The sequence below is a fragment of the Vulpes lagopus genome, chromosome 5 (genome assembly GCF_018345385.1).
Source record: "Vulpes lagopus strain Blue_001 chromosome 5, ASM1834538v1, whole genome shotgun sequence".
Classification (NCBI taxonomy): domain Eukaryota; kingdom Metazoa; phylum Chordata; class Mammalia; order Carnivora; family Canidae; genus Vulpes; species Vulpes lagopus.
Window position 1 is genome coordinate 111,024,567 of NC_054828.1, and position 27,341 is coordinate 111,051,907.

Below are 27,341 nucleotides of genomic sequence, written 5' to 3' on the forward strand. Positions count from 1 at the left end.
ATTGCCCTGTTGCTCACTCACAGCAGAGGGTTTGAGACTTACAGCAACAGGACGACAGGCACAACTGCCTCAACACAGTGGGGCAAGGAAGTAAAGAAAGCTGGTTCCAAGGACACGGCAGCATGGACTTCAGGGAATTCTGGCCTGGAAATTGCCTGGACCAACTAGTAAGGCTGCCTTTTGTTCCTATTTCAAGGATGATTCTTTGAAAATTGCAAAGAGTGTGGGTGGGAGATGACTGCAGGCTGAAGTCATGGGGTGTACACCTTCCCACAATGACATTGTTAATAGTGTTGCTAAGAGTGGCATCCAGTTTTTTAAAAAGCCCAAGGCAATTTTGCCAGGACGTCAGGGGAGCAGTGAAAGATGCTCTATCCCTTTGCTGGTTCCAAGCTCCACCTGCTATGATTCTGGGGGAGGCTCCTCCCAGGGACAGAGGCTGGCACAGGAGCAGCCAAAGGCCAGGTGGACCCAAAGCCCAAATGAAGGTCTCTATCAGCTCACAAGAGATCCCAAAGGGAAAGATATGGAAGGACTGCCCCCAGAAACCAAAACGTCCCGATCCCAGCTGGATGAATCACAAAGCCACATGGCTAAGGACCTTCCATCCAAGACACAGAGTTCTCATGGGTTCCCAGGGGCAGCCTTTTCTGGGGAAGAGAGTGAAGAAAGTACTACCCGGCAAAGAAAGCTGAGATGCCACACATGTGGCCAACAGGGCCATTTCTGCCAAACCATCCTTCCTGCTCACGAGCCTAAAGGCAAAGTGGATTTCCCTGAGCCCCTGGTGAAGGCCCACCAGCACGCCTACACCTACCTACACTCCTGCCTCTCCAAATATGAAGCAATTCTGTGCATCATTCATCAGGCCACCCAGACCCAAGAGCTGCTGCAGCCCATGGTCACCTTCCTGCTGCTATGCGTTGATGAGGTCAACCGGCTCTTGGGGGAGATCTCCAAGGATGGAGAAATGCTTCTCAAGGAAGTTAAGGGGGATCTGTCTTGGCCGTTGGGGAAAGGAGAGCCCCACGAGCAGCCAGATCTCCTGCAACAGCTTCTGCAGTACACAGTCAGCAAGCTGCTGGTGCTCAGTGGCACAGTGGCCTCCATCACAGGCAGCTTCCTGGAGGGCTCTGGCAATTACCTCCACGCCACCGCCTGCCACTTGGGAAATAAGCTGAGTACAAAGAGGGGTGTGGATGAATGCCTCCTAAGGGCTCTGGGGCAACTGGAAAGCTTGGCGAGCGGCCACGGAGACCCTGGGATGCAGGACAGACCCTTGTGCTCTGAGGACAGTGGCATCGGTGCTGACAATGAGTCTGTGCATCTGGTGGACAAGCTGGGCAAGCAAACCAGCTGGGACTCAGCATCAGAGCCTGCAGAATGGATGCCAGTGCTTTCATCCACAGGGGAAGCCAAGCTGTCAGGACATAGCTGGCAGCAAAGTCCTTTCCGGATCGGTTCCGACAGACCCCAGGACTGCCCACTCTCCAGGCCTCCGACGGCAAAGGTTCAGCCAACAGCATGGGGTGGAGCAGGTGGCCCATGGCCCTCTAGCACAGGCCCAGAAAATACTACTGCCAGGCCTGGGGGGATCAGCAAAAGCGCTCCGTGTGATTCCCTTGGGATTGGGATCTCGACAGAAGCACATTTTTCTAAAGGCTCCAGGTTGATGGACACCCCTTCCCTCAGTGAAGGTGAGGACAGCAGCCCAGACGAGGAGGAAGACCAGGTGAGTGGCATGAGTCAGAGTCCATGGCAGGAAAAATTGTCCCATCCGAGGCCACGCTCCTCACCTGGCGGCCCAGCAAGCCCATTCCAGCCACACCCCAGGAGGCTCAAGAGTCTCCAAGCCCAGGAAATGATTCTGAAAATGAAGGAAGCAATCAGTGAAAGGATCAAGTTCGTCCCTGTGCCTTCTGGGCCCCAGGACTGGGCCGAGGAGGAGGAGAAGACAGCGGTCTCCCCGAGACCTAGCACAGCCAGTGGCAGCAGCAGGGCCCCTGTGAGGCAGAGAAGGTCCCACTCAGAGGGGTGTCTGAAGAGTCACGTGGAGGACCCCACCCTCCAGGAGCTGCAGAGGGTCCAGAGAGACCTTAGCCAGAGGCTGGAGGCATTTTACGCCCTGGGTGCACGACATCTGGGGCAGAGCTCGAAGCAGGTTCTGCAGCCCCGGGCCACAGCTCTGAGGCCCGACACCTGCAGGGTTGCACCCAGCAACACCACCAGCAAGCTGAAGGCTTCCCTCACCAAGGACTTCAGCATTTTACCGAGTCAGGCCAAGAGCATCTTACAGAAATGCAGTCCCCACCCTGAGAGCAAACAGTCCCCACAGGGGAAGGCTGAGGGGCTCCGGGTCACCACTCCATCGGGTGAGAAGGCCCATGAGGCTGCAGGGGCCGAGGACTGGAATGTCAGGAGCTGTCCCACCAGAACATCAGTCAAGAAACTCATTGAAACCTTCAGTCCCACTGAGGGTCTGAGGACCCTGGGCGATTCCAAGGACTCTGGGCCAAGCCCCTGCCTCAGGAAGTGGGGGATCCCCATCATACCTCCCAGATTTCCTATATACAGGGGGCTTTCCCCTTTGTATCCAAAGCCCCAAATTTCTCCAGCTGCAAGTGGAGACTCTCTCAAGGTGGGCCCAGGCTGGAGGCCCCTAGCTCCCATTTTCCCTCCTCTGCTTACAGCAGGGGCGTGCAAGAGGGAGGACCCCAATTTTAACTGTGAAACAGAAGAGGACCTAGAGCATCTCCCTCCACCACCTCTGGAAATCCTGATGGACAAATCATTCACCTCTCTGGAGTCCCCAGAGAGCAGCAAGCCAGCAGGGAGCTCCTCCAAAGGGACCCGGGCTCCGGGGCTCGGGGGGGCCGACCCCATCCAGAGAACGTGGGCTTCGCCAAAGCTACGAGCCTCCTTGAGCCCCGCTGACCTGCTACCCAGTAAGAACGCGAATGCCCCCGCCCGGCCCCACAGCACAGGCCCGGGGGGCAGCAAGAGCGGCTGCAGTACCAGAAAGCTCACCTTGGACCTGAGCCACCCGCCCGCAGCCAGTGGAAACCCAGAGGCGGAGGGCGGAGGGGCTCGGAGTCCGGCGCCTGCAGACAGGGCCACCAGCCTGTGCAAGCATCCCCAGAAGGCCACCCCCTGGCACCACCCCAGCCACACATGTGGACAGCACAGGACCTGGGACCCCAGCCCGGCCAGGCCAGCCGGAGGGCCGCGCTCTCCCGAGGGCCCCCCGCAGAGCCAAGACAGGAGCCCCCTGCTCGCCAGCAAGGCCTCTCCCCCCAGAGGCTCCTGGACACCCCGAGCAGACAGGAGGCAGCCGGCCTGTCACAGGCCCGCCCAGCCGAGTGCTCCCTCTGTGCAAGGCCCCCCCAGCGCACCCGGCAGCCCCCCGCGCAGCCCGCCGCTGCGGGGCCCCCCGGCCCGGGGGGAAGGAGCGCCCAGCGCCGCGCCCCAGAGCCCGGCCGCGCAGGACGAGGCCTGCAGCCCCCCGGGCCCGCGCGCAGAGGCCAGTTCCCCCTCCTCGCGCCCCTCGCCCTCGCCCCCCGTGTCCCCTGCCCTGGGGCGCAGGTGGCCGGGCGCCTCCGAGCAGGGCGGGGGCGGCGCAGCCAGAGCCTCGGGGAACCCGCGCCCCCTCTTCTGGCCCGCGTCCTCGCCCGCGTTTGAAGCCGCCCCGCCCGGGCCGCCGCCCCCTGAGGCTGGGGGCCCCCGGGGGACCCCCGCGGGCGGCTGGAGGAGCTCGGGGCCCGCGCCCAGGGCCGCCTCCCAGCGGGGCGGGGCTCTGTGCGCGCTCAACCCCCGGCCGTTCGTCAGGAGGGCGGCTTCGGACCCGCGCCCCGGCGGCCGCCCCCGGCTGCCCGCCCCCCGGGCGCCCGGCGACGCGGGGGGCTCCGCGCTCAGCAGGAGCAGGTAAGGAGGGTCCTCGGCGTGGCCCGCGGGGACCAGTGGCGCCGCTAGGCCTTGGGCTCGCCTGGGGCAGCCGTTTCCAGACTGTGCTCCAGGGGAGGAGGCAGTGGGAAGAGGGGCTGCGGGGTGGGGGGTCGGGGGGTACCCAGCCTCCCGCCACCCGCCCCATCCTTGAGCAGCTGCGCCTTCATCTGTCCCTCATTTCAGGTTCCCAAGAAAGATTTTAATTGCACAAAGTCCTGCGTTAGAAATAGAGTTTAAAATAATCACATTAATCCAAGCACACACACACACACACACACACACACACACACACACAAAACCTTTATTTTACACTTGAGCTAAAGGACAGGAAATGATGTCCTAGCCCCGCTGAGCCACTGTCACCCTGTCTGGAACCAGCAGCCTGATTTCTGTTGTCCCTGGTTTACTGAAGGAGGTGGGAGATGCTCAAACTTCCTGATCCCACGACCCCTTTAAACTCTTAGGAGTTCTGGAGAAACTCAAAGAACCTTTGTGTAGGTGCGTGACCTCTATCACTTTTTACTGAATTATAAATTGAAATTGAGAAATATTTAAAATACTTGTTTTTTCAATGACCCCATTGTACATCGCCATAAAAAGCAGGTATATTTTCCACAACAAAAAAATTTAGTGAAAAGAATGGCGTTGTCTCATATTTTTGCAAAATATGCAAAAAAATTTCCTTTCATGTCTGGCTTCAGGGAAAGATAGTGGCCTTCTCAGATCTGCTTCTGCACTCCATCTGGTGTGATATCACACATCCTATAGACTGGAAAAGTCCACTCTACATTCATGAAAGAATGAATGACTAAGGCAAATAACATCTTGATAGTATTATGAAAATAGTTTTGACCTCATAGATCCCCCTCAAAAGTGTCTCAGGGACACCCAGGGGACAAGTCTTGAGATGGCTGGTCCTAAAAGTATGGAATATAAATGTTTGGCTTTCCCACACCTCCAAAGACTTGCCTCCACTTCTCTTCCACTCTAGCCTCATCTCTGCCTCCCTGTTAGGAGGTGTGTAGAGTAAGGGCAGGATCCTTCATGGGCACTGAGTACCAGAAATCCGGTAGAAAGACTGCCATCACTACCCTTTGCAGACTAGTTCCAAATGTGCCTTTTTCGTGAGGGCAGCTGACTTGCATGTCATTGGCCCAGCCATGCAGGCAGGCCTGGGCATGAGGCGGCAATGGGTCATGAGTCGAGGTAGAGCCATTGCCTGAACATGGAAAGAAAGACACATAGGCCCAAGTAGGTAGAACACATAAGGGAAATGCATCTTTTCCAGAATGCGGCATGGGGAGAAAACTATCTGAGACCTGTTGGAGAAGAACTCTTATCAATGTGTCTTAATGTCAGATGGGACAAAGCTCAACCAACACGGTCTTTGCTATCTTCTTCGAAATGCCCGTTGTTGTGTCAATCAGCAGTTTATGTTGGCCAGAGTGATACGTGTTACACACTTCACAATCTGTTGGAGGCATAAATGGTAATTTTTTACAAAGTGCTTGGCAGTTGATTTTAAATAAAGATATTATCTAGGGAAAAAAAAGATATTATCTAGGGAAAGTTGTGCATTATTATAGTTATATAAACTTCCCCAACCACTTGAAAGAAATGAAATATTGATTATTTTTGCAAGAATCTTAATGTAATGCTGCTCTTTTCTTAAATCTAAAATGAGCTTCCTATAGTACAGTGCTTTTCATCTAAGAACCTCTATAAATGTTAATGCATTACTCCTCACACTAGCCACTTATTCTGTTATTACATTTCTAAAACTGTGCCCTTCAGGAGAAGAGCTCGGGAGAACAGGGACAATAAAATCGCATTAATTAAAAACACTAACATTTTAAAACAGCAGGAGCAATAATAAAGTAACATAAAATTGTTCAAGAAGAAAATAATGCCCTTCTCTCAGGCTTCTCTACGGAATAGGGCAGCTTAAAAGGTTGTTTTATGTCCTGAATCTCACTACTTGAAGAGACGGGAGGTGGGGCAGGGGGGGGGGGTGGAGAGAAAGTGCTTGTAGCTTGAAAGAAAGGAGGATTCCTAAACAGGAGACTTCCCAAGGTCACATGGAAGGTCACAATAGCACTCCTTCCCCTACCTCCTGATTAGACCACACCTCCAAGCCACCCCAGAACAGAAAATGTGAGCAGGTGTTGGATGTGTTGGATGTGTTGGGAAAATACTCATCGTCCAGTCCCTCCACCCCTCTACCCCTGTAAAGTTGACATCTGGGAGCAGAAGCATGCCAGCTACAAAAGCACTGTTTCCCACTCTGTAAATGCATTTTTTTTTTTTTTTGCCTGCCCTCCTGTGTACAGGAAACCAGAACAAGGAAATAGGCATGATTTGCCCGAAATCATGCAGCTAGCTAATAAGCCAGGGCCAGAGACCAGAAGGACTCAGAGCAGGCTGTTTCCCCAAACAAGGATGGCAGTGCTGCAACCACACCCAAGGTACCTTGTGGCAGAGGCAGGCTTTGCAGGAAGACCTGGCCCACATGCGGCATTGACCTGCTTCTCATCACCCCGTGCCAGACACCAATCCCTTTTATAGAAAACATGACGATGTTTATATCCCCCTGATCTTGGAGCCCAGGGGATTGGGGATCGTCCTTGGAGGCCTACCCAGGAAGCTCAGGTACTGAACTTCAGCAGTTATTTATGTTTTGGATCCCCTGATGGATGTGCCATCTCTAGGTTTTAGCATGCTGAGGCATTGTGAGCATTCAAGAAGGGTCCAGACTTTCTGGCCTGCATGCCATGCTTTCTTTGTTTATACTGGACCAGGCAGGGGCTCTCTGCAGCCCAGCTCCCCCAACCCTACTTCCTGGAGCAGGCTACTAACTGACCAGCAGGACAGTGGCTGGGCAGCCTGCCTCCCCAGCCATTCTGGGATTGAGTAGAACCACAGCCTCAATGTGGCAACCAGGAAAATCTACCTCCTAGCCTGGGCCTCACACAAGTGTGGAACCCGGTTGGGGTTGGGGAAACCACAGTTCTAGGACAAAATGGTTTATCATCTCCACTGACATTGCATGCCACAGCCTATCCTCCAGACATGCCCCATTCCTGCCAGCTACTCCAGCTGGGGAACCCCAAAGGGTCATGGATGAAGTGCATCCTGCACATGCCTTCCCTTGCTCCACAAGGGGCACAGGGAGCAGTAAGTAAGGTGGGAGCTGGTCCTGCACACAAAATCACGCTTGATCAGACAGGGATCTCCCAGTAATGAGGCCAAAGGCCAACGTGGATGAGACTGGCTCTTGGGAACACAGTGAGATTCTCACTGCCTAAAAATCACATGCATGCCAGTCTCAGTTCCCACTCCACCCCTGCCCACATTCCTGCCACCTTGATCTTAGTAGAATCCAAACTCAAACTTACCCTCCATTGGTTCAATGTCTCAGGTAAGCCTAACCACACAGAGCTAAGCACGCTGCATAATAAAGCTCAAGAACCTGCCATCACCGGCAGAGAGAAGGGCTTTCTGGTCTATGTGGGGAGCTGGGTCCAGTCCTGGACCTGAGGTGACTAATTGCGAGGCATTGACCCTCAGGTACCTATGTGTCATGTGACAGGGTGGTCCCTAGTTTCCCTTCCAGGTGTGACTTCCTGTTCATGCTACGAAGCAGCACCAGAGTGACAGCTGGCCATTTACTGAGCACTTATCACATGCTAGTTCGTATACAAAGAGTTTTACACACTTCATTCAGTATTGATACCTTTGAGCGCCCTGTGAGATGTGTACTATTATCATCCCCATTTTATAAAGAAGGGAACTGGGAACCAGATTAATGTACTATGGGACACACAGTAAGTGCAGGACTTGAACCCAGACGGCCAGACTGCAACCTTCAGGCAGTAACGATGAGGCCAGCCTGCCAGCGCACAGCCAGTGTGGCTTTCTGAGCTGGTCCCCTTCTGGCCTGAGCTTGCTCCATGCTTGGGATCATTCTTCATTCCACACTCCCAATGCACATGGGGTATCCTTCTCCCCTCAAAGCCCCTCTCACTGTGTCACTCAGCAGCTGAGAAGTTCTGTTCTAGCCAAATGCCAGGCTTAGGCCAAGCACTTGCCATTTTTCTCCATTCAGGAAAAGGGTGGCAGCTGAGTAAAGCAGGGTGTGGTGGGGTGTTCTTTTTGCTGTTATTGTTGGTGTTGTTTTTAATTCAACTAGCTAAGCCTAGCCCTTTATTAAACAAGAAGTGCCTTAAAAATAAAAATAAAATAAAGGCCCAGCTCCCAGAGTTCCTGAGGGAGCTGCTTTGTTCAGAGCAGCTGGATCCTGGGCATGAGGGGAGGAACAGGACTCGACCTGTCAGCACAAACCCCAGGGCTCAGTTCCCACGGCGCCCAACCACCACAGGCACGCCCCGGGACGGCACCCAGATAGCACCAGTCGGACAAACCTGATGAGGGGGATCCACGGGCCTGTGGGTGAAACAGAGGGTGAGGACCTGAGAGAATCAGAATGGGAGTGGATGGGACCGGGCAAGAGGGGCTGGGGGGAGGGCAGAAGGAACAACTAAGGAGGGTTTGATCTGCATCTGTCCTTTCTCTCCACAGCAGCAGTGAGGAGAGCCTCAAGAAGGACACAGAGCCATGGAACAGCCCCTGTGCCCCAGAACTGAAGGGTGGTGGCAGGGGTGCGTCTCCCCCAGAGCTCTGCGTGTTGGGCCACGGGCTGCAACGGGAGGTCAGAGCCAGCCGCACCCAGGACAAGCCTCAACAGAAAGAAGTAGCCTGACAGGCTAACCAACAGGGTCACACTGATGCCAGTCACCCCGGAAGGCAATGGGTGACAGCCAAGCATCAGACTGTCCCATAAATGGTGGGCCCACCAAACTCCTATGGAGGTGTCCTAGAACCATCTGGAAGGTGCAATGCCCAGAGGGTCTGCTAAATTCTACACATTTGCCATTTTCAGCCCCAGATTCTGGTTTGCCTAAGGGTTCAAAGATGAACTATAACTTTGGACCCCAGGGTGACATTCTTTAATCCTTCAAGTCCTGGCCTTAACTTAGGGGGGAAAATGCATTTATCGCCTACTTGATGGGCTGGGGGGTTTTACCTGGGTTAGTTTCATGGACTCATTTAATCTGTACAACAACGAATGGAGCAGATAGGATGTTCCTGGTTTTGCAGATACGAAAACCAAAGCGCCCCTTCCCCTACCCCAACCCCAAAAGTGTCTTGCCTGAAGTCTCACAGCCAGGAAGAGAAGAGAGCAAAAATTTGAACAGGTGTGCCTGACACCAGAATCCCTTGTTTTTCGTTACGTTTCATTGCCCATGACTATTCCATCACTCCATTTGCCTAAAGCAAACATAGTTGTACAAATGGTTGGAAAGCGTTGTGGTTTTTTCACAGGTTACACAGCGGCACAGCATTCAAGTCACCACTGAGAGCTTTGTTGAGAAGCTGATTACTCCAGAGATAGGAAGACCATGGAATTAAGACACACACCCTCCTTCTCCTCCCTCCCAAGTACAGACCCAAAGCCCTCAACACAGCTTCCAGCCCACTCCTTTGGCTGAGCGGCCTCGGGTTGCTTCTCAGAGGCATGTCTTGGATGCTCTGCCCTACGCATCCACATGCCTCTCACACTGGTGGGTGCAATCACGCCTTGCAAACAAGCAGCCTATTCTCCACGCGCTACAGGGGCTGGAGCGCGGGAGGATGCACGCACTCACACACACACACGCACGCACGCACGCACGCACACACGTACGTGCATGCACATGCCAGTCTCTCCCAGGGGCTTCTCGGCCAACTTTATTCCCAAGTCATCTGGACAACTTCTGCCAGAGTCAAAATGGAGTGAAGAACTACCGTTCCTGCCAAAACCCTGCTTCTGCCAACGCGCTAGATATTTGCTGCAGATCTTGGAACTCTTCCACTGGTGGCTGTGAGTGCTTTCTATTTAGAAAGAATTTGCAGTAATTGGGTGATTCAGTGCCGGCTCAGTAGGTTGTCAAAAGACAAGAATTCTCACCCACGGGGTACGGCTAAGGGGCCATCCTCCAGATCTGCTGCAAAGCTGATTTTCTTTTTAAGTTTGGAAAAATTACAGACTTCAAGTCCTTTCTGGTTGAAATAGATCATGGCTCGAGAACAAGTTAAGCTGGGTCCTACGGGCTATGGCTGCCTGTAAATGAAGTCACCTTGACTCATTCAGTTATTAAAATAGGGGTGACAAGGATAATCTCTTCAAAGGCACCCAAAGAATCGTTGATTAAACCACCAACAGGGGCCACAAGGCACCCCTCTATTGGGAAATGTCTGTACACACCCAGCTGAATGCTCACGGTTGCTGCGTGGCGGCACTAATTGTCAGAGCAGAGTTCGGGAGCTGTAGGGCAGACTCTGGGCAGAGCCACATGCAGGGGTGAGTGGGTGGACCTGGGGATCCGCCTGGGCCACAGGAAATGGGAGCAAGTCCAGCTACCCGGGCAGGGCAGGGCTGAGGTAAGTGTGTGGGAACAGCCAGCTTTGGGAAACACGCGTGCTACAAAGCTGGCCAGTCTGCCTACCTGGGCAGGCCAGCTGCAGGGGGGAGGGAAGGAGGGTGTGGGCCCTAGGCAGGCTGGGCATGGAGCCAAGCCAAGGGGAAGCAAGCAGGAGAAGAAATGCTGCAGCTTATGGGTAGGCAGGCTCAGGGAGGACCCTGCCCTGGGCAAGGGTTTAGGGGCAGACTTCCCAAGGTCTGGAGAAACAAAGCAGAAACAGAGAAGCAAAGGGAGATTGGACAGGGACGTCATTCATGAAATGGGGAGACAATCTGGGGTGTTATCACAGAGACAATAAAAAAACCTAGTTCTGGGAACCAGGATAGGAATTGGGAGCCAGATCTGCAAGAGGAGGAAGAAAGGCCAACCTCTCCCTCAAAGGATCCCCACTTAGAGGTTTGGGCTGGTTTAAGTCTTTAGGGGGGCCGAGTGTACCCAGCTATGGCAATGAAAGGTAGGTGTGGACACCTGGGAGCCACGTACCCTATTACATCCCAGAGGGAGTCAGCGTCAGAGAGAATGCCCTGCAAGAGTAGGGCCTCCCTGAGTGTGCCGGGCAGGAGGCTCTCTGAGAGCAGACAGTGCCCCCTCCCCCGAGCTAGGCCACTAAGCAGCAGTGACATCCACCATTCTTGCACTGCAGGCAGCACTGGAGGATACAGGGCTTCCAGGATTCCTGTGTCAGGGGCCCTGACCTGCTCCTTCCACATCTACTGAGCACCTAGTTGTACCAGGACAGTGCCAGACTCCTGCTATATACCCCCATGCATGATGTCGTGAGAGGCCTCCCGGTCCAAGCAGCAATGACAATGAGCTGATATAGACTCTTGTGTTGGTGAAGGACCCAAAGTCTTCAAGAATCCCAAGTCAGCTTCCTCTGGGGTAAAGCAGAGGGGTTGCCAAGGCCAAGGTCAAAGGTGAAGCAGTGCCTAGCTGGCACAGGAACAGATGGGTCACCGATATGGTTTTTTGGCTACCATCACAACCACCAGACTTAGCTCAAATTATAGGTGAATTAGATATTGTATTAAAGAAATTAAATGTACCACGACAGGCAACTTGAGTGGCTTCAATTCAGTTTCACCCCTCCTTGAGAACAAGCCTTTACTCAAACCCATGTCTTTGGTTCCTGCCTTGGAAAGCACACTGCTGGTGGTCATGAGGGACAAGCCCCTCAGCTTCTCAGTTAGGTCACTCTCACGCACCCACCTCTCCTCCACCCAAGAACCTCATCCTTGCTGAGGGCAATCCACTTCTTGAGCTCAAAGCAGAAGGGAGAGCCGAGTTTCTATTTTGTCTTATCTTTTAAAAGTAATTATACCAATAGGCCCAACGCATTAAAGACTCATTAGGCCCAACACATTAAAGACTCATGAGTCTGTGTCCGTCCTTCCCAAAGTTAGAAACCAAGAAGGAATGTTGGGCATAAAGACAAAAGAGAGGGTGCCTGTTAGGCTCAAGAGGTTAAGCTCCTGCCTTCAGCTCAGGTCATGATCCCAGGGTCCCGGGATGGAGCCCAAGTCAGGCTCTATTCTCAGTGGGGAGCCTGCCTCTCCCTCTGCCCTACCCCCTGCTCGTGCACTCTCTTTCTCTCTCCCTCTCACTCTCATTCACTCTCTCTCAAATAAATAAAGAACTTAAAAAATAAGGACAAAAGAGAGCCCACCACAAAAAAAGATCAATTTAAGGGGTGCATATAATACCTATATTCCTGTTTTGGGCCAACTCTCTTCCAGAGGTGTCCAGCCATCGTCAACACCCATGGAGATCCCCAGAGCTGCAGAGAGGGAGGTGCTTTAGCTTTTTATCTAACACATTAGAAACATAGCATATAGTTCTGCCCCAAGGGCAAAACACAACTTTCCAGGTCTATCAAAAGGATTCATGGAGAAAAAAAAAAAAACAGATATAATATTCTGGTGCAACAGTGATAGCTTTAACAAGTATAAATACAAGACGAAATATAACTGCTCTCCACAGCCTGGATCTGTGTGGCTGTTCACTATGAGCAGCATCTAGTTCTTTCCTTATATCATATCCCCAGTTCAGAACCTGAAATAATCCGTGTTGATAGAAATGCAGGGCAGACGACTGAAGAGACTTTTCTTTCACCATGAAAAGCTTATGTTTGACAAGACTTGTCTCATCAACCCTACACCATGAATGAAAGGGGTTTTGAGAAATACATTCTTTTTTCTAAACTAAACCAGTGTTTTGCATGTATCAGGGGAGCTGGTGCAGTGAATTATAAGTGTCAACATGTTTGTTAAACTGAATTGATCATCTGGTTGACGGCGTACAGGCTGCCAACACTCACCGCATCTTCCAAAGGAAAGCTTTGCAAAGGTAATATATTTTTAAGTAGCCTCATACCAGAGATTCTGCTGAACTGCCATAAAGTAAATGTGTTCTGGGCCTGTATTAACAGAACATGTTATACTGCACTGTGGTTTACTCCCTGTGCCTACCTGAAGTTTAAATAAACTTCCATCAATCCGTCCCGACATTTTTATGAAATGTAATTAAAGATGCGTCGCACACACAGAGGAGCAAACGGTTAATTCACTCCGCACTCTAATTCAATTTTATGGGGGACCCTGGACACCGCTGGCTTGATTACTTTCACGGACTTCAGAAAGTAACTACACCAACAGCCTGTGGACCCTGGGACTACAGGATTCCAGCCACCTGGTAGCCTGGGTCCTGAATGCTCTAATCCCAGACACCCTTGAAGTCTCGCACAGGAGTTAACAACCTGTTTTGGCTAGAATGGCAGCATTAGCAGGAGTCAGGTACGGCCCGAGACAAGCCTGGTGGGCCTGAGGTGGAGGAAGGAGATGAATTGAGAAACAAGGAGAAGAAGGGCTTGGTGAATGTGTCCATCATGCTGGGGAGCCGGAGTCCGTCCCGCTGCTCCTGATGGTTGGAACTGGGACCCAGAAACCTGAGGCCGGACTCCTCCATCCCCCACTGCCGCCCTGTGACCCAGCTTCCAGGGGCCCATTCCTTCCTCTGGAAAGTGCGATGATGATGCCAACCACCATATCCTGTCATGTACAAGACACAGGGAAACTCGCCGCTTCTAAGCCATCTTATTGAGCCTTCTGGAAGAACTGCCCTGATGATCCCTCCACCACTTTTGTTTGTAATGTTCATCTCCGGCACCTCTGTGCGTTGAGATTCTGATTAAGAAAAGAAAGTACAGGTTTCCCCCTCCTTCCAGATCTGTGCTTGATTCTTGGAGAAAGTTAAGAACAGCTGTCAAACTCAGCTAGAATTGACTTCCTTCTCTGTAGGATTCCATGTCTTTCAAAGTGAAAAGACTTTGAGACATTTTGCTTGCAATCACGATGACAAATGTCAAACATTCCAAATGGAAAAAAAAAAATTAAGCTTCAGAATCTCCCACTTATTCCCATGCTGAGTCGGGGGTGATTTGTCAGATGCTCGGAATGACTTTAGTGCCTCCTAACTAAAGGTTTTACTGGGCTGAGTTAATAATAATTATACCTTTTCTTTGTAACACTCTACATTTTCAAAATGCAATTATCTACATTGTTTTATTAGATTTTTTTTAATGTCATGAGATGAAAAGCAAGTCTTTTTTTCAACACCTTTTACAAATTAAAAAAAAAGAAGGCTGAGGGATGTCAAAGACACGTCACCGGCTAATGGCAGAACAGGTGCCCTAGCGCCTGCCCAGCCTTGGTTCTAACACCTACTGCCAGCATGATTTAGTTTATTCTAAAAGATACCACAACCTTCCATGGAAGAAATTCTCAGTTTTCTCCAACATTTACAAGTAGGAAATTATTTTTCAGATCTAGCCAAAGGCCGGCTATAATTTTAGCTGTTCCTCTGAAACTAGCTTGGATGGAAATTCAAAACAAAATTTCCAAGAGAATTATCTTCTATAATCACCTGTCTACACACCTTAACCTCTCCTCGTTCCCCCCACCACACACACACATAAAAACTACCCCTGACATTGAAAAAAAAAATAGTCTTTTAAGAAAAAAAAAAATCTTTGTTCCTTGTTGTCATGAAGCCTTAAAGTGGGCTTCCAGGTGAACCCCCCGGCTGGAACAGACAGCATTTTAGGAGACAGCTCTTCCATTTGATTGCTAGTGCCCCAAAGTAGTAAAAGCCAGTGGTTGAGACAGAAAGGAAATATAGATCCTGGGAAACAAATTGCCTTCATGAAAATTATTTATCTAGCTTTTTTTTTTCTCTTCTCCTTTGGAAGGGGACAGGATTGGCTTTGTTTACAAAACCTGGTGACTTTTTAAAGCTATTGTTTAGTTAATGGCTTCTGACACCAGCCGCAGAGGTGCTGGATCACTTTCTGGATGTAAAGAGTCTCAAGGAGAACCCAAGGTGATGCTAATAACAGCTGTCAACCCACAGAGAGGTAATTATACAACCATGATTAAAACAAAACAAAACGGGGGATCCCTGGGTGGCGCAGCGGTTTGGCGCCTGCCTTTGGCCCAGGGCGCGATCCTGGAGATCCGAGATCGAATCCCACGTCGGGCTCCCGGTGCATGGAGCCTGCTTCTCCTCCCTCTGCCTGTGTCTCTGCGCCTCTCTCTCTCTCTGTGACTATCATAAATAAAATAAAATAAAATTCTAAAAAAAAAAAAAAAAAAAAACAAAAAAACAAAACAAAACAAAACAAAACCTTCAAATGTTATAGCCTTCTTCACTGAAACACCAGGTGACGGGCCATGGAGACGACATAACACCCACCCTGAATAAGCCCCAGTAATGGTTAAGGACCAAACTGGAACCCCTATGGGTCCCAGCTGCAGAAACACCCATCTGGTGAGCAACCCCGGCAGTGATGCTGTCCTACTGCCTGCCAAGGGACTGCGGGGCCCAGCTGGGAGCAGGCAGTGAGGACACTGCTTCTCCACCCCAGCTGCCTCGTAGGGAGAAGCACGGTGATAATCCAAGTGCACAAACCTCCAGTTAGAATAGCAGCCAATTCTGGGGACCTAACCAAGGGCATGGTGATTATGGCTAATGATTCTATATTATGTACCTGAAAGTTACCGAGAGAATAAAACTCAACACACACACAAAAAGAAACGGTAGTTACGTGATGGAATGGAGGTGTTAGCTAATGCCATGGTGCTGATCACTTTGCAACATGGAAATGTGTCAAGTCCACACATTGTACACCTTAGACTCTCACTATATTCTATTCTATGTTCATTATAACGCAATAAAGCTGAGGGGGAAGCCAAGAAAGAAAAGACTGCACCCTGGGCCCCACCCCATGCCAACTGAACCAAAATCCGTGGGGGTGAGGCCCCGACATCAGTATTTCTTTTCTTTTTTTTTTTTTTGACATCAGTATTTCTTTCCATCTCCCCGGATGATGCTGAGGCAGAGCGAGTGGAAAAATACAAAGCAGGGAAAAGAAACCAAGACAGGAAGCAGGGCCTGGAGGCAGCTTTTCTTCAAGCCCCAGAAATTCCAAAGTAGTTTCATGTCCTCAGACAAGTCTCATCCTTAATTCTTACACTAGAGACAGAGGGGAGCCCTTCCGTGGCTACAAGCTGTATTCCCAGCCCCCAGAGCATCTTAAGGAGGCGGAGATCCCGGCTGCACACACAGCTGAGCGAAGAATGGGGCGGCCTGGGCTCAGACCCCCTGACTGGGCCTCCATTAGGCCTCCTTCTCCTAGGCCCAGGCTAACATGCTGTCCTTCCCTTTGTTTTAAAATTAAAGATGTGGGGGGCACCTGGGTGGCTCAGTCAGTAAAGTAACCGACTCTCGATTTTGGCTCAGGTCATGATCTCAGGGTGGGGAGGTGGAGCCCCCTGCAGTGCTCTGAGCTCAGCAGGGCATCTGCTTGAGGTTCTCTGGCTCTCTCTCTCTCCCTCTGCCCCTCCCCCCACCACTCTGCATGTGGGTGCACATTTCGCTCGCTCGCTCTCAAATCTTAAAAAAATAAAATAAAAGTAATGTAGGAAACCTTTTGAGATGGAAATTTCCTGAGGTCCCTGTACCCCAAGAACCACCCAGCCCCTCCCCAATGGGGTTGGGCCAGGAGCATTGCCCTCAGAGACCACCTGTCCAGAGACTAGATTTAAACTTAAAATAGTGAAATAAAATGGAACTTCGTAGAGTTAATGCTTTGCCTTTCAGCTATTTCCAGTTGTTTTAAACACCTCCACTCAGGAGGGTGGGATCAGAGCCCAGGGGGTGGGAAGCTTCCATTTTGAAGATGCACTTGGAAGACAGGACCTGGAAGCAGGCAAGATAGGACAATGCCTTTGAGTTTAATTTCTGTCTTCAAAATCCCTGCCAGACTCTACGTCCTTGGCTCCTACAGGTTCTCGGCTCTTGACAAGCAGAAAAAGTCAGTCTCCTTACCAAACCCAAAAAGTCTGCCTAGACTCCAAGCAAACACAATTAACTCGAGTAAAAACTTTCCAAATGTTTAAAAATCAGCCTCTTGGGTGTCTTTGATGACTCCCTGTCTAGCCTGCCTTTAACCTGGTTCAGTCAGAATCAGCCTAAGGGGAGGTGGTTGCTGGGAAGCCCCTGCTGGGGTCACAACTAGCGAGAAACAGCTCCTGCTGTGGCTAGAATCACTCAAAGTCACACTTAAGCCACCTATTAAGAGCTCAAGTCCCAGGATGATTGTGCCAAACCCAACCTCACCCCAGCGCATTGGGAGGGTGGGGGCAGGCCTTGCTGCACCTGGCAACATAGGCAAGAGGAAAAAGTGGCTTTCACAGCTGGGGGTACCCATGAATTTGGAAATATAGAAGTGAGTGGATCTGGGGCTCCCCAGCCTGCTCTGGGCCATGCTCCTCAGGAGAGGCTCGGAACAGTGATGTGGAACTAATATTATACCTTGGGGTAGGTGACACTGGAGGGGGCCCACTGGCGAGGCCTGCAAGAAAACTCGCTGGGGTCTCAGGGCCTCATCCATGTGCAGCTGCCCTAGAGTGTTGCTGTGGGTCTGGCTGGGTTCCATGGTAGGCACCGGACTGCTGCCCCTTCAGCCTTCATCTTACCCATGTGTTTGAGGTCATGACCCCAGCTCTAATTCTTCTGGTCACACCAGGTCCACCTGCCACTCGCCCCAGGCAAAGCCAAGTGCCTTCTGTGTCTAGAGCCCCAGCCCCACACATCCATCTCTCCCCACAGGACGCCTGTCCTCCAGCTACTCCCTCAGTGGGCAGCACCCTCTCTCAGGTTCCTGATGTTCTGACACACCTTGCATCCAGCACACCCCTCCAGGTTCCAGCCAGCCCAAGGGGAGGAGCCTGTGCAATTTCCAAGCTCCCACATGACCTCTGCACGTCCTGTAGCTTCATGCTCCACCAAGTGCTTTCATTTATGGTACTGGAGTGTGAAGCATCATCGAGTCCCCTGCAGAACTACCCAGAATGCCAGCTTCCAGAGAAGGCTTTCCATAATGCAAGTGTCAAACTCTCCCTGCCTTTTGATAAGCTGGACAGGTCCACTAGAAGGTTCCCACAGGATCCACAGATGCTGCACGAAGGTTTTGTTAAGGCAGAAGCAGGATGACCCTGGAGATGTTTATTCTACTCACCTCGAATCAGCCTTACAACAAATGAACCAGATTTGAATGGCCAACGGAGGGTCTCTAGGTTCCAGAGAGCTTGCCCAGCCTCTCACAGGTGGGGGGCATGCCCAGACATGCAGGCTACAACATGTGGGTCCCTCACAGCCTGTCACAGTTGGGGGGCCATGCCTAGACACATGGTCTACAACATGTGGGTCCCTAACTCTTGGTCCCCGTGGATCTGTAGCTACTTCTGCTGTTGTTTTGTGACAAGCCTAGTTATTAAAAATTTGTCTGAGGTTACAAAAAGTACGAGATAATAAAACCTTAGAAAAATAAGTACTTCTTTTATTTCTACTTCAAAATATACTATGTACATCTGGAACCCTAAGAGAAAGTAGACTGGGAAATTATTCCATCATAAAAATAAAATAAGGTAAAAAATAATGACATGACCGCCCGTTTCAGATCTGTCTTTAACCCAGTTGAAAGGGGCATGAGCTGCCAGTTGTCTTGCTGTCGGCGTCCCGCTGTCCATGACGCTGGCTGGGGCTGCCTCATGGGGATTCTGGGCCTAAGAGTTCCTGGAGCGTTTTGAGGACCTGCTGTGGCTGGCCAGCGGCCAGGTCCTGCAGCCGGGACCCCATGTGCTCCCGGAGGCTCCTGGACAGCCGGCGAACCACTGTGCGGACGTTCCCACCACGCCCGGGCAGGACACCATTCCCGATCATGTTGTCCAGGAGACACCAGAGGACTGGAAGGACATGGCGCTCCACAGCCTGGGGCTTCTGGGGGTACACGGAGGCCACCAGCACTGTTGAACAGAAAACGAAGAGACTTGAGGCACGCCCTCTCTCCCTCTCCCGCTGCCCTCTCTGGGGACACCAATTCTATCCCCCGAAGTCCAGGCAGCCCAGACAGGCCAACGAGTTCATTAGACACAACATCTAGGGCTGGGGACACATTCAGGGGACCATGAAAACATTTTGATTTCTTTTAAAAACAAAAGAAAAAATGAAGCTATCTAACCTCATCTATATTCATGTTTATACCAACCAGTTATAAAATACGATTTTTAGCTTTTTAAAAAAAATTTTATGGAGGAATGAGTATGCAAAGGCCAAGTGCTCAGAACCCATGGTCGTAATCGGTCCCTGCAGCCCAGGGGAGAGGAAAGAGGCAGACACACCTAAACTGCAATCCTGCCCCTGCTATTTACCAACTGTATGAGCTTGAGAAAGCCACCCAACCATCGTGAGCCTGTTCCCTAATCTAAGGATTATAACCCTGAACCAAACTCTTGAGATTGCTGGAGATTAGATAATAAGGAAACATAAGTGTCCATGTAGGTTGGCTGGTGAAAACTAGTTGCTAGTACTAGGATGACTTTAATCCACATCCCCACCTATGTGAGTTCATACGAACAGAGAAAACTTGTACCAGGGAGAAATGTCAATATTCTCTCAAATGAAGCATGCTGAAAAATAAAACAGCCAGGAGGAGATAAGATCAGGGTGGCCTCCCCAGTGTCCAGATGCCAAACCCCACAATAAGACCAGCAATAATCTAGGGGTCGGGGATGTGCTTTGTCAACCACCAAACTCCACACAGACCATTGATTCAGTGATGAGCCCCCCACCCTCACCCCCCGCCAGTCAGGTTATCCCAGACCCTCTACCTGTTTTAATCCCCAGGAAACCCACAAGCAGGCTACCCCTGCCAGCAAGCCTTCCATCATAGAGTAAATGCCAGGGTCAAAGCCACCTCAAGAGCAGTCCTAAGTCACCTCAAAGTGGCTGCTCCAGCCTGCAGCCATGGCCACATCCCCCTGAACGCATTCATGCTAACAATCTTTGCTCTGTACAACCAGCATGGTCCGCCTGCCATCCTGCCAGAGGTGAGCACAAACAACACTGAGAGAAGCACTTTAACTATTGATGGAGCAAAGAAACTGGAAGGTTTCCCTGGGCCGAGACACATCTGGGAAACTAACACTGCCCAAGTCCAGAGTCTTGGGGCTCCGAGTTTTGCAGCCTGACTCCACTGTTCTCACGGCCCTTGGACTGGCAGGACACCAGTCCATCTCCCAGAGGATGAAGCCGACACTCAGGGGTCAAGGAGCTTGGCCCAGACCACACAGCTGACGAGGGCAGAGGCCAAACCTGCCTCCACTCTAAAGCTCATGCTCTTCACCCCTTGCTGCCCCAAGCCCCTAGGGGTTCCACATTTCAGAGGCTGGTGTGGAGTTTTAGGCTTAGTGAAACCACCAGTTTGTCCTTCCTTCACCAGCTTACCACCATCCAATCCCCCAGGATGTTTCCCATAGGGCCTCTCTGAATCCAGAGCCAGGCTGGGACAGCAAGGGACCAGAGAAGATGAGCTGGCCACCCCCCTCAGCAAAGCCTGCCCACCCCCCCCGACACCCCCCCCAGCAGCGTCACTTCCAATGGAAGGTATTTTTTGGCTTTCAGGCCACACCCTCAGGGTTCCTGCACCCCACACTTTGGGGCCTTCCCCGGGGGCTCCCCAATGCACAGAACCCTCAGAAGAAAAAGTGGTCCTCGTTCCTAGGGAAGGCAGGACTGCACCCAGGGAGTGAACCCAGCCACACTGGCTGGTGAGCAGCTTCGTAAAGTGGGACGGAGGTGGGAGCTGCCGGAAACTTTGAAGCTGGTGACAGGCTGAGAGGTAGGCCCCGTTAACAGGAAACAGGAAACAGGAAAGCCACCAGGGCAGCCCCAAGGTGCGGAGGGTGGGGGTGGGAGGCCAGGAGGAGTAAGGGAGAGGTTGGGCAAGGGGGGTGGCCAAAGGGAACAAGAAAGATCCTGATTAGCCACCTAAACTGAACAACTGTAACTCAAAGGCTTCCTAAACCTCCCAGGGATCTCACCTGCAAACCAAGAAGAGAACGATGTCAAGAACCAGGCCCAGGCAGGGCTCCCCCATGCCCACCAAAGGGCAAGGGGTTTGGCTGCCTCTCACGGGTACCCGGCACTCACACCTGGACTCTCTCCCTCCCAGCAGCCAGGTGTTCACACGGGGGCCAGGGCAGCTCACCTCCGCACTCAGGCCCAGGGTCCCCCAGGTACACGAGGCGGAGGTCACCTGGCTGACAGTGGTGGGCCTCTCAGGCCAGCAGAGGTGGCAATGACCCTTCTGGGAGTCATCATGAGGAAGAAAACCCCATGAAATTTGAGCTTCAAAGGCAGCTGAAGTAATTAGCCAAAGATTTACTCCTGTTAAGCTGCGCTATTATTAGTCGGAATCCTTGTGTTCATTGAAATGCTCTGCTCTACGCCAGGCTGATGGGGACTTAACAGGAGAGCTATGTAGAAACTCCTGCCTTTGAGGTCTCTTGGAAACAGATGGAAAATATTTAGAGTTAAACAGATAATCTAAAGTGAGGTACCCTTCCACCTCTGGGGCCCATATATCCCCTGTACAAGAACAGGTAAGGGTTTCATCCGGAGAGCGATGATTTTGAGCAACAGTAGAGGGTTCCCTGTCCAGTGCTCAGGTGGTCTCCGTTATGTGGTCCTGTGGCTGCCTGGAGGCCCCTGACCTTACTTTGCTCACTCCACCTGCTTGGAGGAGGCTGGGCACCTGGACGGGAGGCGGGGTTCCACTCTAGGGACAGTGAAAGGACTGAGCCAGGGCACAGAGGCCAAGTCAAGGGCAAGAGACAGTCTGGTGGAGGAGCAGAATGACACCGACAGTCATGTAACATGTGCTGAGCACCCCCAGTGTGGACTGAGGCTGGCTCGGGGTGGGACCTGGTCTCAGGAGTCACTGGAAACAGACCAGAGGGCTAGGGAGGCTAGGGAGGAAGGAGACACAGGGGCTGGTGCCAGAACCTGGAGGACACCCCCCCAGGTGGAGGAAGAAGAGTGGAGAGGGCTCCACAGGCCGCTAGCCACATGTGGGCAGGCACGGGGATGACGGATCACCCCTGGAAGGGGGGCTGGCATGCTGGTGCCCAGGAGGCAAAGGCAGAGGCCACTCGGGGAGACATAGCACAGCACAGAGGCTCTTCAGCCAGGCTCCCGGGCACAAATCCTGGATTACTCACCAAAGGACCTTGGGCACTTAACCTTTCTGAGCTCCATTTTCCTTATTTCTACAAAAGGGACAGTCACTGGGGCCCCTGAAGGGCTCAGTCGGCTAAGCATCTGCTCAGACCATGATCTCAGGGTCCTGGGCTAGAGCCCCACATCGGGCTCCCTGTTCAGTGGCAAGTCTGCTTCTCCCTCTGGTCCTTCACCCTGCTCATGCTCTCGTTCTTTCTCTCTCTCTCTCAAATAAATAACAAAATCTTTTTTTTTAAAGGGGGTAATCATGGAACCCACACCCTCCTTATAACATTGTTATGAGGATTAAGTGACCAGCACATACAACTGAGGCAGGGGTAGGGACAGAGCCTGGAGGCCTAGCCAGCGACAGGCCTCCTGGGACACTATAGGGAGCAGGACACTAACCTGAACACAACCCACACGAGGATTTACACATGGGGATACCACAACCTGGCTGCATGTTGGGAGGAGGGACGCTCTGAGGTCTAGAGAACAGGTCCTCTGCCTCCTTCCTAGACGGGACCTTCCTAATAAGGGGGAGGAGGCTCTTGACAAGCATGGAAGATAAAAAAAAACAAGTTAAGTAACCTGCCCAAGACCAGAATTGGTGTGTGGCAAACGAGTCTGTCCACCACAAAGCCTGTGCCCTTTCGAAAATGCTGCCACCACAAGGGCCACAGGAGGCTTCAGCCCAGGAGTGAAATCACTGGAGACTGCAAACTCAGAGCAGACGTTGGCTTGGAGCAAGCTTTCCTCGGCCAAAGCTCAAACAAAGCAGAGCAGATTCAGGCCAAAGCCCCAGCTCCACGCATTGCGGGGCCCGGGCACCTGGCAAAGGGGTCGAGTAGGGTTGGAATCCAGGCTGTGCTCTGCTTTCCAGGCTGTGCGCGCTCGAGAAGGGACAATCTCGTGCTCACAATCGGGCTGCTGCTGACCAAGCCATGCCCCCGTGAGCACGGTGTACCCAGAAGAGCTGGGACATTTTTCTGATTCACACAAAGGTACTCTATGGGCTAGTGGGAGTCATGCTTGCAAAGAAGAAATGGATCATAGTTTCTCAAAAACTGTTTTATGTACAAACCTGCCTCATTTTAGTCAAAACTAAAGATTATCTTGTGGTAAAATGGGAATTATTTTTAACAAGCAGATTATCAAAAAATGTTAAAGGTCCGTGAGGATTATTGGATTACTGGGGGGTCTAAGATAGTGGGTGGTTCAACTCCATGCCAGGAGGTTGACTGGAAGGCTGGGGCGAGGGGCTTCGGGGATGCTCACCGGACAGACGTTCTGTGATATCAAGCACCGCACGGCCACTCAGGAAACGCACCCGGCCAGCAAAGGCTTGTAGGAGGCAAAGGTTGTCTGGAAGAGAAGGAGAGTGTCAGCGGCCATGCTGTGGCCTGAGCGTTGGTACCCGTTGTTCAGCGTCAGGTACCCGCAATACCCAATGGAGAAAGAGGCCTGTCGGGGAGCTGAACTAAATTTCCTGAGTCACAATGGGGAGTTTAGGGAAGACTGAGTGGCCTGGTATAGTTAACTGGCTCCCAAACAGGTTGCACTTACTCCCACACGTCTGGTTCCTCCTGTTTGCGCTTCCTCAAAATTGTTGAGTCTGAAGGGCAGCGGGGGAAGAGGGTTTGCCCACAGTCCTGGGCAAATCAGGATGGTTGGTCACCCTATGAGGGGCAGAAGCTTCTTGCTGGCTCTATTTGGGCCAGAGGAGGGAACTTGCAGGGGATGTGTATTAGCTCTCAATAGTATATATCTAAAACCTCCCTGTGTGACACTGAGGCCCAGATGGCACACTTGTAAAGACAGGAGACTTTATCCTCCACATGCCAAACCCACTCTTCAGGAGTTTTAGGGGAAAGGGGGATTATTAACCTGTAAAAAAAAATTATCGGGCAGCTGGGTGGCTCAGGGGTTTAGCACCACCTTCAACCCAGGGTGTGATCCTGGAGGCCCAGGATCGAGTCCCATGTCGGGTTCCCTGCATGGAGCCTGCTTCTCCCTCTGCCTGTGTCTCTGCCTCTCTCTCTCTCTCTCTCTCTCTCTGTGTGTGTGTGTGTGTGTGTGTGTGTGCTTCTCATTAATAAATAAATAAAATCTTTAAAAATAAATAAATAAATAAATAATAAAAATAAAATTAAAAAAAATTATCCTAGCACCCCCCACACCCATCCTAGTCACACCCAGCCCCAGGAGTCCCTGCTGCCCAGACACGCTGGTGGTGGGGCCTGAAGACTGGGGACCTCCCCATTTGGATGTTAAAAGAGTGTTCATCAGAATGAACCACTGATGGTGAAATCACAGGCAAATAGGGTGGGGAATGCTTGGGGGATAAAGAAGCCCTCTGGCATTCCTCAATTGTCTTTCTAAAGCCACTTCCGGCAGGATCTCATAGGTGCTGAATTTAGAAACCATTCTTTCTTCCCCATTCTGGCTGACCTCTCCTGGTTTCTCAGACTATTAAACTTGAAGTCCCGCATTCTTCACAGAAACACACAAGGTGAGGAAAGTAGCCCTTTACCTGAGAAAGACGTGCTCACGTAGACAATACACACCCAGCTCCCAACGCCGCCACGGCAGCCCCAGCCTAACTCCATTGGAGGTAGTGCAAATAACAAAGCCACTTTTCAGGGATGTGGCTGTGGGGCCTGCCTGCACCTGTCATGGAGGTCTGTAGGGGTGTGACCACAGGCACCCCCAGAAAGTGCATCCTGGGGTCCCAGGGACTGCCCCGCTCAAGGCCAGATTTCCCTTAGCAGGGGACAGAGATTAGAGACACACCTGAGGAAGTCTTTCTAGACAAGTTCCACCTCCTCTGAGTCCCTTGAATACTTCAGCATCCCCCCGGATATGCAATCAAAGCTTCACTGCCCTCCCCACCTCCCCGGAACAATTCTAGCTAAGAGTTCATGCTCCCCTTCCTCTTCCTCTGAGAGCTGTAAGGGACACAGGAGAAAATGTACACATGTACATCACACACATCCCTGCTGCTTGCAAAACTCCATCCATAAGGCAAGAGTCTTTAAAATAATCTATTCTGGGCAATAAAAGATCCAGCCTCTAGAATATGGCAGTTAGCAAGAAGTGGTCTCAGGGTGTCTTGGGAAATCTGAATTGTGTAAGAATAGGTTTTTAGATCAATGTCACCTGCATTACTGTTTCCAGGTGCTTCTGTTGGCCAACTCCCATCATTAGCCATGAGCTCACCTCCAAGGACAAGGACTTCTGTCTCCTTGCTCTCCCCAGCAACACTTGGTCCAGGACATTTTCTGGACACAGCTGGACCTCCCCCTCCTGGCAGCTGACATGGCCTCCAAGAGCCAGAGAGAGGTTTAGAACTTAGGAGATACTTGAAAAATGTATATGCAGTGGACATCTGTGCCAGACTGTGCTCCCCTGTGCCTGGTATACAACAGGTGCTCAATAAATACTCGAGGCCTACAGAGAGTGCTAAAGCAGAGACATTAAGCATGCCTGAGCCGGTTTATAAACCCCAGAGCTCTACACCCCAACTAGCTGGCCTCCCTTCCTCTGTAGTGATGGCTCACCTTCCAGGTCACACCCAGGTTTAATGAGAGGCAGGAAAGTTGAAGGGTGTGGGCTCTGAGTGCAGATCGCCTGGACTAAATTCTGGCTCTTCCACATTTCTCTCTGTTAAAGGACAAAACTTCCTATACCTTAGTTTACCCATCTGTAAGAAGAGGATAATACTCCTGTCTTCCTCTTAGAGCTGTTCCCATGTTATGATGCTTAGGATAGTACCTTGAGTGTATAATTACTAAGTATCAGTTATTGTTGCTACTGTTTACTATTATTACTCAAAAATGCTCCAAAAGCCCAGCAGCCTGAATGGAGGAAAGATCATTAAGAGGCCAGAATTTGACTTTCGAAACCTTAAAATCCATGTTCTATTAGCCTGGGTCTTTGGTAGGCTCCTCTCCTGTACCACAAGGAAGGCAGAGCTGACCCTGGTGCTGCCTGCATACAAGGACAAGCAAAGGCATGGGAAGTAGAGAAAACAGTTACAAGCTAGCAGGCCACACACTCTGCCCTCCCTGGGCCCTGCCATCCCTCTCTGCAAGGGGGCAGAGGTCTACAGGGCCTCTCACCTGTCCCATGCAGCCAAACCCTAAAGCCACCAGGCCATGTCATCCTGGGGCTACTGGGAGGTCAAAGAATAACTTTTTTTAAAAGTGGAAATAGTATGGTAGCTTGGATGGTGACAGCAAAGAAACTGGGGTCCGGGTGGGCTCTCGACAATAAGCACAGGACTCTGAATCATGATATGTCACACAGCCCCCCAAAATGAGGTCCGTTCATCACAGGAAAAGTGAGCATGATCCACTTAAACAGAAAAATGCAAGCTACGGTCCAGGCATAGGACAGAGCTATTAAAAGTGACTCAAGTGTGTAATCATATGTAAATGCTTGTGCTCTGCTTTTTTTAAAGGCAGGATGCAAATTTAAAATGTGTAATATAATCATGACTCTATAAAAGTACAGAAAAAAAATATCTAGCATGAAAAATGACAAATGTTAATAACAGTCTCTTCCAGAAGTTTAGACCAAAAATGAGGGGCTTTCAATTTTTTCCTTTCCAATGCTTTGTATTTTCTATTTTCTCAATAATGAATAAGTATGACTTTTACGTGGTGGAAAATAAACTTCATATTTTTAAGTTAAGTAGGAAGGCTGCATGATAGTGTGAAAAACTGGTTAAACGAAAGAAGCAAAGTCTAAATTGTATTTACATTACGATCTTTAACCAGGGAAATTTGTACACATGTCGACAAGAAAAAGAAGAGAGATTTTTAAGCAGTTGGTATATTAGAGGAGCACCATGGATGAATCTCTAAATGCCCCAAACAATACCACGTTGGTCATATGATTTATATAAGGTAATGAATTTAGAGTCTGCAGAACAAACTAGCAAAAGCCGATCTGAAGCTGACCATTTCCGAGCTTATCTGCTCTCTCCAGCATGGGCTGGGGGCTGTACTAAATTAAGAAAACCCCTTTTGACTATTTGGTCTGACGGGGTTGGGGGGCAGGAGGCGGGACTATCAGCAGCCTGATGTTTTAATTAGTGAAGTTTCTTCTGTAGCTAACCCAGTAACAGGGCCCAAAGACAGAACCAGCCAGTCTTCTCAGGGATTGCCTCGATCCCTAGGGTAACTCCCCTAGGAGGGGCCTTAGGATGCTGAGGGTGGACTGGAGCCACCAGGCTCTACCTGGGTGAAATGGAAAGGA

The 27,341-nt window shown here is 51.1% G+C and overlaps 2 protein-coding genes across 3 annotated transcripts in view; one reads left to right on the forward strand and one right to left on the reverse strand.

Moving 5' to 3' along the window:
• Nucleotides 1-253: 253 nt before the first annotated feature.
• Nucleotides 254-9,313, forward strand: PCARE (photoreceptor cilium actin regulator). The gene is made up of 2 exons (XM_041756313.1): nt 254-3,921; nt 8,521-9,313. The coding sequence occupies exons 1-2, from the start codon at nt 254-256 to the stop codon at nt 8,699-8,701; spliced, it is 3,849 nt and encodes a 1,282-aa protein (XP_041612247.1). The 3' UTR covers nt 8,702-9,313.
• Nucleotides 9,314-18,401: 9,088 nt separating this feature from the next.
• Nucleotides 18,402-27,341, reverse strand: part of TOGARAM2 (TOG array regulator of axonemal microtubules 2) — a 51,185-nt gene continuing 42,245 nt past the window's right edge. The window contains exons 20-21 of one of the 2 annotated variants that reach the window (XM_041756379.1): nt 23,358-23,444; nt 18,402-18,826 (exon numbers count right to left, since the gene is read on the reverse strand). In XM_041756379.1, the coding sequence (XP_041612313.1) occupies nt 18,570-18,826; nt 23,358-23,444 (344 nt within the window). In that variant the 3' untranslated portion in view covers nt 18,402-18,569. The remainder of the gene's footprint in view (nt 18,827-23,357; nt 23,445-27,341) is intronic. The other variant, XR_005987987.1, reaches the window with a different exon arrangement.

Excerpts from the sequence above, each read along its gene's own strand:
- PCARE (XM_041756313.1), top strand. The coding sequence starts at position 254 with ATGGGGTGTACACCTTCCCACAATGACATTGTTAATAGTGTTGCTAAG. Across the intron at positions 3,922-8,520 it reads TCCGCGCTCAGCAGGAGCAG|CAGCAGTGAGGAGAGCCTCA; the intron begins GTAAGGAGGGTC and ends TTCTCTCCACAG.